The 13,666-nt window shown below is 41.1% G+C and overlaps 1 protein-coding gene across 4 annotated transcripts in view; it reads left to right on the top strand.

Annotated features, from left to right (window-relative positions):
* cadpsa (Ca2+-dependent activator protein for secretion a) overlaps positions 1 to 13,666 on the top strand; it is a 186,908-nt gene that overhangs the window by 71,434 nt on the left and 101,808 nt on the right. For all 4 annotated transcript variants that reach the window (XM_077572524.1, XM_077572525.1, XM_077572522.1 and 1 more), the window contains exon 10: positions 6,431 to 6,539. In XM_077572524.1, the coding sequence (XP_077428650.1) occupies positions 6,431 to 6,539 (109 nt within the window). The remainder of the gene's footprint in view (positions 1 to 6,430; positions 6,540 to 13,666) is intronic.

Genomic DNA, 13,666 nt, shown 5'->3' with positions numbered 1-13,666 from the left:
GGCTGATTGGCCAGGCTTGTTGATTTGTGACGACAGGCTGGCATGACTAGCAGCAAGTGTAGCAGCAGAGTGTCACTATACTTCCTGTTACCAGCATCGACTGTGGCTGTCAATGTTAAATTTAAAAGTTAAGCCAATATATCAGTCCATATTGGCCTTTTGAAAAAAAGAAAAAGGTTTCCTGTATAAATGTCATTTTCAGATAACCCACTGAATTTCCTTTTGAAAAAAAATAACATTATTCTAAATTACTATTTGGCAAACTTTTAATCCTAAAATCTTTACCGTTGTGTCCCAAATCGAGTTTCTTGATTTGCAATATTTTCTGAAGATGCTAATCCCATTTTTGGATATTCTGTATAGGGATTTTCTCCTATTGCTTTAATATGCCGTTTCCATGAAAATGTAAAGAGAAAAGCAACTTAGTATCTTTAGTTCCTTTTTTGGGATTCTTTTACTAATCTTTTACCAATGCTTTGTCACTCACGCTGTCTTTACCATTAGTGCCACGAAAGAGAACCTCATTTTGTTGTTACAATACACCAGAGGCGTCTTTGAGCTGTACCAGAGGGGTCTCTGAGCTGTAGTCACGGATTTATACACAGCAAAAAGCCGATTCATGAATTGAGTTGATTTCAACACTTTTTCAGAGTTTATATAGCTCCACACTTTCCAGAGTTAAATCAACACTAGTGAAATAGTGAAAATATTTAACACTGGGAGAGAGTACATTTTAACTCACTAAGCAGAGTTACCTAACACGACAGCAGTAGACATTTAACTCTTGTCAGACACTCCTAAAAGTCGTCTCCTAAAAGGATATACCACGACGGGGATCGAACCGGCGCAGTCTAACATCTAGACTATCCAGCCACAAGTGTTTAAGGCATTATAAATTAATTTAACCTGTAACTTAATTTAATTTTAAATTTTTTATTTTTTATAGCGAACCCTCAAAAGAATACACGGATATATATTTTTCGAGGCTTCACCTCATAAAGTACTCGTTGAAAATAAGGAAGCGCACTTGCCGAAAGGGGGTTGTCTATCAAAGATGGCAGATGTAACGACAGTTTTAAACCAACACTTTAAACCAACACCTCTTTTGAAGATAGCATTTGAAGTAGGCTATCTTAATAGTGACCACACGTATAATTGGGCGCAGGCATGGAAAAACATTCGCTATCTTAGAAAATGCGGTAGAATGCGTTATTTTGTTCATGCTAACACATACACTAGCATGTAAGTTTTTAAAAAGGCAGCGGGAGCAAAACTGAGTTTGGTTGTACTTTATTGAAGTATTTAACATGTACTCAAGTTAATTTTGATCAATCGTCATCCACAAATTTCTAAAAATTCCTCATCGTCTGTATCCAAAATGAACAGCTGGGCAAAGTTCTCCATCAAACACACCAGATTCCCTCTTGTTATTGTCACTCTCGTTGTCGTGTGGTGTTGTGCCAAAGTATACTTTCCCTCGTAAAAACACATGTTTTTCAAGAAACACATGTAGAACACGTGTGTTTTTCAGTTTTAGAAACAAGGTTTTATTGCGGAGAAACAAAAGAAAAGCATTCAACATTCTGCAGTGGACTTCAATGAACCTCACACGCAGTAGGAAATCTCAGATATGTATAGAAAAAGCTCAGATGTTATTATTTTTCGGTTTTGTTCCAGTTTAAATACCTGTTTACAAGGAAGCTTTTTGAAGAATCTCCACTTTTCTGTGGTAAAAGGTATTAGATACCTTGGCAGGGGATACCATTTTTTTACGGGGATAAGTTTTGGCACAACAACGGCACTACTAGGGGGCGTTTCTTGAGCAGTCGCATGCCGTCTTCTTTCAGTTGAGTCTTTCACGTTCTCATAATTATATAAGTTCCTCTATATAATCAATGTGTCGGCGGGACATGCTCCCATACAGTCAGTCTCCATCATATCAGAACCATAAACGATGACATGAAAGCAAAGCCCATCAGGAAAAAAATTAAGCAAATTAATTACAATTGCACAACAATAAAGGGAGACTCACTACGAAATGTAAATATTGTGTCATTGTTCATTGAACGTGTAAACAAATATTGTAATAAAAAGTTTTTTTTTTAAAGTAAAAGAAGAGAAGGACAATAGGTGCTGAACAAATACATTGAAAAGATGGTTAAATTAAATAGGAAAAATAAAACAAAGAAAACACTGATGAATGCAATAGACTTGAGGGAAAGGATTAGGGCTGTCAAATGATAAACTTTTGATTGGATTGATTACATTTTAGAATTTTGATTAATCAGAAATAATTACTTAATTTAAAAAAAATTGGGGGGATTTTTTTGCCTTACCAAATTTGAAGAGCACCTGTTTTGAGTTAATTTTTTCAACGTCTAGTGTTATGAGGATGTCTTTTTTTTATCCACTGCACACGCTCATCCTCCCTTTTTTCAATCAGTTAATTATTTGCATAATCTAAAATGGAAAAAAATTACTCCAATGTTTTGACATGGACAAATATTCTTAATGACAATGTCATACATAAACATATTAAATGCTTTACATTAATCTATGTACTTATGTAGTTATTATACTGTTTAAAGACAACCTTTGCTAACTTTAACCATCCGCTGTCAGTTAAAGAATTATCTGCGGTGAAAATTAATAGTGTGATTAACATCCGCAGACAATGTTAATATAGGACTAATGGGATATTTTTTGTGATCATTTAATTTAATTTAAAAGAAGAGAAAGCATACAAATGGTCATCATGGTTTTCATATTCAAAGGAAATAAGAAGTAATAAATTATCTAAGCATACCCTGTGTTTGTAGTATATTTTGACTATGTAATCTGTACATTTAATTTAATGTGAAGTTTGTTACCCTTACGTCTTACAGACATCCTGGTGTAAATTTTGCACCGATAACAGTGTTTTCAATGAAAACCACATTGAAGTCAGATTCACCGTACTCAGGGCCGGTGTTCTGTCAGATCAGCATACCCGTATAGTAAACTATACGTAAACTAACATATAGTAATATCTGTTGCCTCACCCTAAATTCAACCAAACACCCAACCTGTTCTTACTGCGCATGACCTGTTTCTTACAGCCCATGCACATAAGTGCAAGGTATGCTACTCCGACGGTTATGCTGTTTTGTCAAGATACCGACCCAGCCTATAAGCGGACTAAGCAGCTGCTTAGGGCCCCGTGGCCACTAGGGGGCCCCCAATCTGGCAAATTGTGGCAACCCCATTTTAAATCTGTTGGTGGTGTTGTTGAGAATCACTTGGAATCGGGACTAACATTCTGATTGTCCTGGAACCGTTCGCATTTTATTTTTTATTTTTTTTTATGGCGCCTGAGAGCCTCGTCCGCAGACCGGAAGAACTACATGATGAGACCAATGAAAAAAAAAAGTGCAAACGCGCGCGTCACACGGGTGCACCTGACGTTGATCAGTGGTGTGTCTGACAAGCTTGACACTACAGTGCGTTGAACTTCAAAGTCATAATTGGGTGAGTTTAATAAATATGTCTATTGCCAACAGCACATTTATGGTGGGTCAACTCAAATGCAAAATAAGTAGCTAATATTAGCATATGAACAGTATTTTCAATGCCAAGTGAGCGTGTGTTCTCAGCTGCAGTAATCGACAGCAAGCACGTTGTAAACAGTAACACAGCACACTGTACCTGCTGCTAATGTAAGGCCCCGTCCAAACAGAAGCAAAGCTTCGTTCCTTCCGTGTGTCCAAAAGAAGAAGCTGAGGACGTTTAACGGCTGTATTGTATATGCCAAGTCTGGAGTGGCGCTGTAGCGCAGCCACAGGGAGTTAATGGAAAGCGTAGAAGAAGAATCAGCGAAGAAGACGAACACTATTTTTACTAACTTTATTGCAATCTACAGAACAAACATGGCTTTGCATGTATCAAAACAACATGAAAAAGACGAACACAGGAGAAGTGACAATGGCAGGTGATTCAAGTACAACACCACTTGTTGAACGTGGGAATAAAGAAGCAAAATATTTAGCTGCAAAAGCATAAGCAAGCTAAGGGGGCTGAGCAAAACGACTACGACACGGTTATCCGCCATTGTTGTTGACAGACTGACGGTTCACGCGCAGTCACGCAAGAATTGGCGCATACGTCATCAATCTGCGACAATGCGTCGTTATTGAGCTGCGACCATTATGTCATCACTGGAAGAGTATCCTGCATATGGTGTCCAGGTATACGCGTATGGGGCGCGTTTTGAATCTTTCCACTCTGGAGCCCGGTTTCAAAAGTGATCGGTTTCAAGCTCCGAAACCGCGCCATTGTGTGGACAAAAGGCCTAAACGGTAAGAAACTTGTGAGGACTGGCTTTCGTGTGGACGGGGCTTAAATAAGTTACCAAATAGCTCTGCTTGTGTCTGTCTACACAGCAGGTTAGCCCATAGGAGCTCAGTGTATACTAATTTCTATTCACGTGTGAATTTATTTTCTTGAGGTTTTCAAAGCTTAAGTGAAAGTAAAAAATGAATAGCTTATAAATTCAGTCATGGTCAAAAACATCCCTGTGAAAAATTCATAGTAAAGCTAACAAAAAAACTGAAACCTTATTAGAAATAAATTTGTAGACAAGGTGAGTTGAGTTCATCCAAAAATAACTGGTTAACATCTCTTTTTAAACCAGGGATGTGTGAATTTTTAAAATGAAAAGAGGCAAGGGCTGTTTTCATATCTTTCATTTATCACTGAACCAATTCATGAGTGCAGGTAGATATGTAAAGCTATAATTTATATATTTTTATGTATACACCATATACTTTGGTGTGGCCAGTGGCCCTATTGGATCATGACTGATTAATGGAAAACAAGGAAGTAAAAGATGAGAACAAAATTAATTTGTCCTGTAGTTAAAAGTGAACGTGTATAGAAGGTAATTAGCATGGTACAGTATTCAAATTCAAACAATGCCCAGCCCTAGATACTATGTTCTACACTGTTTTGCTTTCATTCATTTGTACCCCTGTACAAATACTACTGTGTCATTATACTGCGTATGTTTAATACACCGATTGGCTGCGCGAATGCTAGTATTTCACACTGCAGTCCAGAGTGCAACCAGTGCGAGAAAAGAAGAGAGACAGTGTGAGGGAGGTAGATTAAAACAGCAGAACTATAAAAAAATATATATATATATTAAAAAAAGAACGCTGGTAGAAATTATGATTTACTGGTAACTTTAGAGCGTCGCCAGCCACATTGGTTGATGATTAAAAAAAAGAAAACATTTTAGAACCCTAAACGTCTATTATAGTTTCCTTGACTTTAAAGCAACTTATTTTGTTAGTCTCAATACTTAATTACAAGCCTAAAACAAATATAGCTCAACACCTTTTTTTTCATATTTTTTAATGAGGTTTGGCACCATATGCTATAAGTACTGACAGTCAGTTGGGATGACAAGTTTGAATTACCTTCTGCAGTGCAACAAAACCTGACTAACATATATGAAATATGGATGCACAGTACACGGTGGATAAATGGCGCACATATGGGTCCCAAGACATTACTTTGCTTAGGGCCCCCAAATATTCAGGGCCTGACCGTATTGCTACGCATTACCATCTGCAAGGCAACGGGCTCCGGTTTCATCATTCCATGAAAATGAGATAGACATTCACAAGGGACCTTTAAGACAGGCATGGGAGAATGACATTGCTTGTGTCAAAGGAATAGGAGAGATCAAAGATTTCAAGGGCAGTAGCCTCTTGCTTGCTGTGTGAACAGTCACTTTTGTGTGTGGAGAGTAATGAGATATGACTTGCCAATGCGTCCTCGTTTCATCATTTACCACATCTCCACAGTGGGAAATTGTACTATTAAGCATGGAATTGGACAAACATTTACCGGGAAAATTAATGATCAAGCAAATATGAGATGTTGAAGATTGTGTCAGATTCATTCACTTCATTGGAGAAAAAAAATGACAGACAGGGGTAGTAAGAAAAATGGAAACACAAATTAAATGAAAATGTGATGCGATGCAAGATTGTGGCCCAGTGTGAAAAAAAATATCACACAATGCAGCAAATGGAAACCAAATATTTATATATTTATAAAGACATTGGCCCTTAATTATTTGTTTCCAATGCCATTACTAAGACCAAAAAAAGTGCATACATAAATTAATTTTATGTTTGCAGTATGTAATAATAATGCACATTTCTGTCAATTTGGTCAAAAGTACATACTGTTAAGCACAGTATTGCTTTTATTTGTTTAAACATTCTGTCTGAAAACCACAGTACAGTATGCATGGTATACTGAAAAATACAGGAGGAAATCAGAAAATTTTCTTTGATTCAGTATCCATTGTCTCTGTCATGCAGCTTGCTATTTTAAGTTAAGCGCACATCTCATTCACAATTCCTTTCTTGGCTTACTACAGGTGAGTCAGTACACATTTGCAATGTGCAGCTACCGAGAAAAGAAGGCAGAGCCAGTGGAGCTGCTCCAACTTGATGGCTACACTGTGGACTACACTGACCCCCAGCCAGGTGAAATATTTGTATTGTTTACATGAATACAACATCATTGCTACTTGCAAAAGTGAAAAATCAAAAGAAGACATGATTGATTACTGCTTTAGCCCACTGGCTACACAGCAGAGTTGGTAGCGGCTAAACTGCTAAAACTAGTTTTAATTTTATTCACCATTTTTAAATTTAGTCTCAGTTTTAGTCCAGTTTCAATCACGCTTGTTAGTTTTCATCATAGTTAGTCAACCTCATCTCGTTTTTATTTAGTCAATTTTTAGAAGACAATAAATCTAGTATTTTAGTCCAAGAAAACATTATTTTATTCGTCTAGTTTTAGTCAGCAAAAACTGTCAACGTTTTAGTCTAGTTTTAGTCAGGACAATCATTTTACCCCTGTATATATTTTTTTTTTATCAGCAGATTATGATGAACATTTCGGATCTAAAACCGTTTCACATAAATTTCTCTCTAATATTTTTGATGAAAACAACTTCACACACAATTACAGTATATCAACAAGTGGCTACTATGGGTCCATGCTATGAGCTAGTAAATTAGCCAGAATTAGTTAGCGGTCGAATTAACATTATTGTTAGAACGTTATAGCCGTTTGATTAATGTTACGTTCTAACTATAATTGACTTTTTTGGGGTACTTTTCCACTGTGATCCACCTGTGGTCTGTCCCATGTGTTTATGCAGGTTGTACCTGCTAGTTGTAGATTTGAAAGGGGATGTGTCACGGTGACAGATTAGCAGACAAGATTTTACAAAATCAAATAATTTTCGTCTCGTTTTTGTTCATGAACTAAAATGTCCATGGATTTTAGTCCAGTTTTTATACCCTGAGAGGTGGAGGACCTGGCCCCCCAACAGGTGTCTCCCTCACCTCTATGCAGATTTAAATGTGTGGCAGTGGCATTGGTACTGCACCTTTTTCTTATGATAGCTTGTCCCTCATGATTTTCGGGCTCAGTGAAATCCATCAGGCTATTGCCATATTGGACCGGCACTGATGGTTTTTCACAGGCTTTTAAGAGTGGTTCATTTGCCACAGTGATTTGCTGGGGAAGTTGTATGCCCTGAAGCAAACAATCACGGCTGACCCTGGGATCATTCAGCCTGCACAGTAATAAACAAAAAGTACAAGACAATTAATATTTTTCAGTGTTACTGGAATTTTATCTGTGCAAGAATAAATAAAAAACACTTCTTTGTATTAAATTATATATATAAAGCTGTCAAAAATTAGGACGTCAAACTTTCCCTTTTTATGCTGACACCGTTACACCAGTGCTTGCCCCCATTTCTGATTTTCACCAACAGTATGAGCTTCAACTGGCTTCTTGATTGGCTGTCGTTGCCTGTCACAATAACCATCTACATACCAAAGACATCCGATGGTAGCGCTCGTGCTGACTTTAGTCAGAAGGGGTTAATCGGGCTCACACTAAATCTACTTTTTGTGTCTCCTAGGTTTTACAGAATCAGGTTTTAAGACTAAACAGCAAATTTTTAATGGTTACAACATCATGAACTTACAATACAATGATTATTGTAAAACATATAGTCTAGTCTACTGAACAAGTGTCAACAGCCTAATCAAAAATCATACATTGAAAATAACTTATTAGGAGTGGGAGACCAGAAAGCCCACATCACTGAGGAAAGATGCATCTCTTGAGTCTGGTGCCTTAGACCACTCGGCCATCCTGACATGCAAGAACATTTAAATCATGGGGAACAAAACCTAAAAGTCTGGTCCCAACCAAAATGCAGATCCTAAAGTACTTGTCAGCAGTGCGTTTTGAATGCATGCCTTCATTTGGAGGCAGAAATCCCAATTTGCTGTGGAAGGAGTCATCTTTTGTCAGGTGCCCGAGAGTACTTGGCTATGCTGAGTTGTAACAATCTGTGTTTCTTGTGAAACTAAAATGCAATAGTCTGGTCACTTAGGTATCTACTGCTGAGTCCATACTAATGTTCAAAATTAATTGACAAGACTTCTACTAGAACCCATACCTTCGCTGGGAGACCAAAAGGCTTAATGCACAGTGGAATAACACCTTTTCGAGCTCCTTAGAATACTTGGCCATGCTGACACTTCCTGCCATCCTCCTCAAAGTGGCCTAATGCCAACAACAATGATACAGACCCCTTCTGGCCATGGTAAAGGTACCATTCAGCTAGTTTGAAGTCAATGTTTAATCAGAAGAGTTAGGAAAATATTTCATTAATGTTGAAAAGTTCCTTAGTGCTACTTTAAATGTTCTACGTGCATGAATGAAAAATTAAGTGGAGAATATGTTATACATGAAACCTTCACAGTACTTCATAGGGTCAACATTTCAGAATAGGAAAAATAATAACACTTCACAATTCATAGTTCTGTTGTAAAATAAGCCAGTCAGGTTGTGGAAGTTTTTTATTTCTTCTTCTTTGTCCATCTCCTTCATTCCAGAGATGGGTGGGGCTTGTTGTCTGTGGAGATGAGACAGTCTTAGTCAACAGTGAGCAGTGATGGAGGAGGAGCGTCCGGCCACTGTTCTGTAGCATGGCTTGAAGTTGGTTGAACATCACTGTAATGTCAGCGCCAGGATCAATCAAGGAGTCGTAGTCTAATATTCCTTCAAGTGTAGTCCTCAAATATAATCTATTCGATGCACCTGTAACTTTGAGATTACCTAAAAGTTGCTTGAATGGTTGACTGACACTGGGTGCGCTGGCAGAAGATAAGGGAGTTGCAGGGTCCAGCTCAACTGCAAGAACGGTGCTGTAAGGCACCTGTGTTTAATTTGTTCTTTCTTTCTTTTTTAATTCTTTGAGAGAGCTCAGTATTGTTCATTCGGTAATTTTACCGATTCGACATGTCATCATCATTGCTCTCTCTCTTTTTATTTTTTATTTTTATTTTGTATGTACGTGAGTATGTGCATGTGTGTGTATGTGTGTGTGTGTGCATGTGTGAGTGTGTACTCATTAATTCACCTAAAACCTCTTAAAAATCCCATACCGTTCACCCAAACTGAATACTTCAGAATCCAGCTAGAGTTGTGAGGTTGTCAGGAGGAAGGATCAAAAAAAAGAAAGGAAAGTGAAATCCAGACATCACCTACTACCCACCGGGTTACCAACCAGTCTTTCACCAACCCCAGAAACATCTAAATTCCAACAAATTAGGGAGACCTCAAGAGACCAAAGAAGAGACTGAGAAAAGGAAGGAAGGACAGATGAAGCAGAGTGAGATCCACAGACATCAGCTTCCACCGATTTAACGACCAGAGGAAGAAGCAGATTGTGTTTGAATTTCGATAGATGATGGTGTGATGGATCTGGCATGCATGAAAACCTCCACCAAAGAGGGGAGCCGTCGACCTCAGCCAGGACAGAGCAAGCACAACCCCCCAGGGCCCCCCAGGCCACGGCAGCGCCAAGGCACAACCCCCGGGCCTCGCAGGGGTCAACGGCCGGAGAGCAAACCCAGGAGCCCCCCACCCCAATGGCAGGCCCATCAGGCACTGCCCCCATCCACGCCCCCCCCAACCAATCTGGACAGAAGTCATTTATGCGTTCCGGCTGGCTGGCGAACTCAGTAACAGGGTTAGCTTTCACTAAGTACGCTGGCGTGACGACCGGGGCCTAGGGTTCGGGGGTGCCGCCCGTTTCCCGGTGCTCTTATCTCTCCTTCTGCTCCCAGTGTTCCGTCCCACCACGCGGCTGGAGGCGGGGTGGGCGCGGGTGCCTTCGCCGCTCCGCTGTCCGGTCCCTCTCCGGCACGATGCCTGGGAATGGGGGGTACCCGGGGTTTGAGGGGTTGGCGGTTGTTGGTGGTGGGGTCGGGGGTGGTGGGGTGTTACGGTTGGATAGGTGGGGAGGTGCTGGGGGAAGGGTGGTGTCTGGGGGTTTGGGGGCGGCTGGGGCTGGGTTGTGGTGGGTGGCGGGTGTGGATGGGGCTGTAGGCCGGTGGGATACCTGGCGGGCGGGCGTGCAGTGCCCCGTCCTGCTGCGTTGGTTTGGGGGCGCGGGCCATGTTGGGGTGTGGGGCGCTCCTGCTCCTGGGTTTGCTCTCCGGCCGGTGGCCCCTGCGGGGCCCGGTGATTGTGCTTGCTCTGTCCTGGCCGCGGGTCAACGGCTCCCCTCTTTGGTAGAGGTTTTCATGCATGCCAGATCAACCACACCAGCATCTATCAAAATTCAAACACAATCTGCTTCTTCCTCTGGTCGTTGAATCAGTGGAGGCTGATGTCTGTGGATCTCACTGTGCTTCATCTATCCTTCCTTCCTTCCTTTCCTCAGTTTCTCTTTTGGTTTCTTGAGGTCTAACTAATTTGTTGGAATTTAGATGTTTCTGGGGTTGGTGAAAGACTCTGGTTGGTAACCCGGTGGGTAGTAAGTGATGTCTGGTCGGTGCTGGATTTTACTTTCCTTTCTTTGCTTTGATCCTTCCTCGGGTCTCCTGACATCCTCACGGCTCTAGCTGGATTCTGAAGTATTCGTTTTAGGTGAACGGTATGGGATTTTTAACAGGTTTTAGGTGAATTAATGAGTACACACTCAAACGCACACACACGTGCACACACACTCACGCAAATACAAAATAAAAAATAAATAAAAAGAGAGAGAGAGAGCAATGATGATGACATGTAGAATCGGTAAAATTACCGAAAACAATACTGAGCTCTCTCAGTAAAAAAAAATTGGGGCTCATTACGACCCTGTTTAACGGACCAGGCCGCTAAAAAGCTTGTCGTTGATGTTGGGCCATCAAATTCCCGAGACAATGCTCGATAAGTTATTTAAAATGTGGATGGTTGTCATTTGATCCAGTTACCTACTTCTCGGGTGGACCTCAATTTAGGTATTGAGGTAAATCTTATCTGTTGTTGCCTGTGGGTATCTCTTCAAATAAAAATCAAGGTACCCAGAAGTGTTGTCGGAGCTATCTTGTTGCAGCTCGAATTTCTGAATGTGTTGTGCGATGATGTATAACTCTTTTGTAGACACGCCTGGTTGCACCACATCATGAGGTGAAGAAGCATAGTTGGGCACCTGGTGTTAAATTGTGGAAATTGCTGCAATTTGAATTCAGCCTGGAATGACTTGTCATCCTGGCCAGGACTGAGCGAAGGTTTTTGCAAGCGGTGAAGTTTCTCTTCAGTTGCCATCAATTGAGATTTCAAACGAAACGTTTGCCTTTTTTTCTTCGGCACGCTCGTTTTTCAAAATTGAAATATTTTGTGTTAGCTCAACAATTTCGTCGTTCGTGAAGGCTAGTGAGTATTTGTCAAATTTGCAGGAGGATGCGATCTGACTCACCAGAGAGCTGGCTGCTGTAGCTAAATGGGGTCCCTTGGGCATTGGAGTTAGTAGTAACTTGATTGTCCACAGTAGATGCAGAGGCCCAACGAAAACTTCCGGGTGTGTTCCTCCTGGGTGAGACGGGTCCATCCAATTTGCATGGGCTCGTCCTCCGGAACTTGGGGTGTTGGTGTTGTGGTCTGGGGTGACGGGTGGTTGGGCAACACCACGGGGAAAGGAGGGATTTAATCGCCTGGATGCTCGTCATCTTTCTGAGTTGCTCCAGTGATTCTGGCTCATCTTGAGTAGGCAGCTGGTCTTTGGTTCCTCTGATAGACCAGCAACAAAAATGGTCTTGAGACCCGCGTCATTCCACACACTTTCTGAAGCCAAAATATAAAAAGGGAAAATGAGTACAAATTAAGAGGGACAGATATCTTACAAAAAGAACGATGTATTTCAACTCAAGGTGTCAGTTTGTGTCTTAAATATAAAACAAAATTTCAGTCTATCTGTATTTAAATGTTTTTTATATAAAAGGCTAAGCACAATTACTGGAAAAATACATATAGCACAAGGACATGCTGTTGAATTATTTTATAGAATTGTTACATTGAAAGCATCTGACCGCTTTCTGTGATTCATTTTGTGTTGATTATGTTCTTTTTGTGATGATTAGTGGCAGATAACACAAGTTTGATATCTTTCTGTGAAATGAATAAATCTCGCTGCATGCCTCCCTCTGATCATCGTTTTCACTCGACGGTGACGCACCTTGTCCCCTGTACTGCAGCCGATGGGACGTGCGTCACTCCCTTCAATCCCTTAACGGCGATGTGGCTTGCTTCTGACGCTGTACCTGTGCGGTTTGGCCACAAAGCTTCATCTGGTGAACAGGAGACGCGTAATCAAACGGGTTGCTTCCCACGTCTTGACAAACGTGTATTTTTTCTTCCCTTCTTGTCATTTTGAAGAGATGACGATCTCTTTGTTTTCTGAGCTCTGAAGAAACTCTCTTCTAGAGTCAACTGCATGGAATTTCCCATTTTATATTGCTATCACTATCGCTACCACTCTGCTACTCCACCAACTGCTATCAACCTACTTCCTTCTCCACTGGGCTTCTTCGACTCCTCCCAACATGCTGGCTATCCTCTGATCAAAGAGACTGTCGCCATCTGCTGGCGAATACATGTCAATACAATATTTTTTAGGCTCAATACTTGCGTGGAACTTGCATAAGGTCCTTATGCGTCCAGTGCATTAAAAAAAAACGCAAAACCCGAGTTCATTCGTGGGTGGCACTTAATGGTTTGAGCACAAGTAAAATTCTGAATTTGATGGAGCAATTGGCAGCGCACTGTAGGCCTTGACGTAGGGAGATCACTCTTGCTTGGCTGCGAAAAGGCTGGCCAATTTGGAACGGTCTGAAGAAAATGTATTAGGCTGTTGATTGAAGACGAGCATTTAAGGAGGAACTGGCTGCAAGCTCCTACCTACCCCGTGTAATGCTCTGGTGGAGGGATAGACTACTCTCTTGTTGCGGTGGGGGCCACAGCAGGTGGTGCATGCTCCTCTTGACTGGCAGTGGGGGGTTGGGCTGGGCAAGTGGCGCCCTGGTTTTGTTGGGCGACCAATGAACCAATGTCAGCAGTAATGCGCCGAAGACAGTCAAGAACTTCTTTAAGGAGTTTGTTGTGTTTGCCGAGAAGCGTACCATGGGCAGTCAGCGTCTGCTGGGTCCATGTTAAAGGACCAGAACTTACTGTGCTGGGTGTGGCTGGCTTAGGACCCAGAAGCCGACAGTAGCATCAATGTAACAACCAAAGTTTATTTAACAAAGTAGCA

Source organism: Vanacampus margaritifer, chromosome 8 (genome assembly GCF_051991255.1).
Source record: "Vanacampus margaritifer isolate UIUO_Vmar chromosome 8, RoL_Vmar_1.0, whole genome shotgun sequence".
NCBI lineage: Eukaryota > Metazoa > Chordata > Actinopteri > Syngnathiformes > Syngnathidae > Vanacampus > Vanacampus margaritifer.
This window is presented reverse-complemented; position numbering and strand designations above follow the sequence as displayed.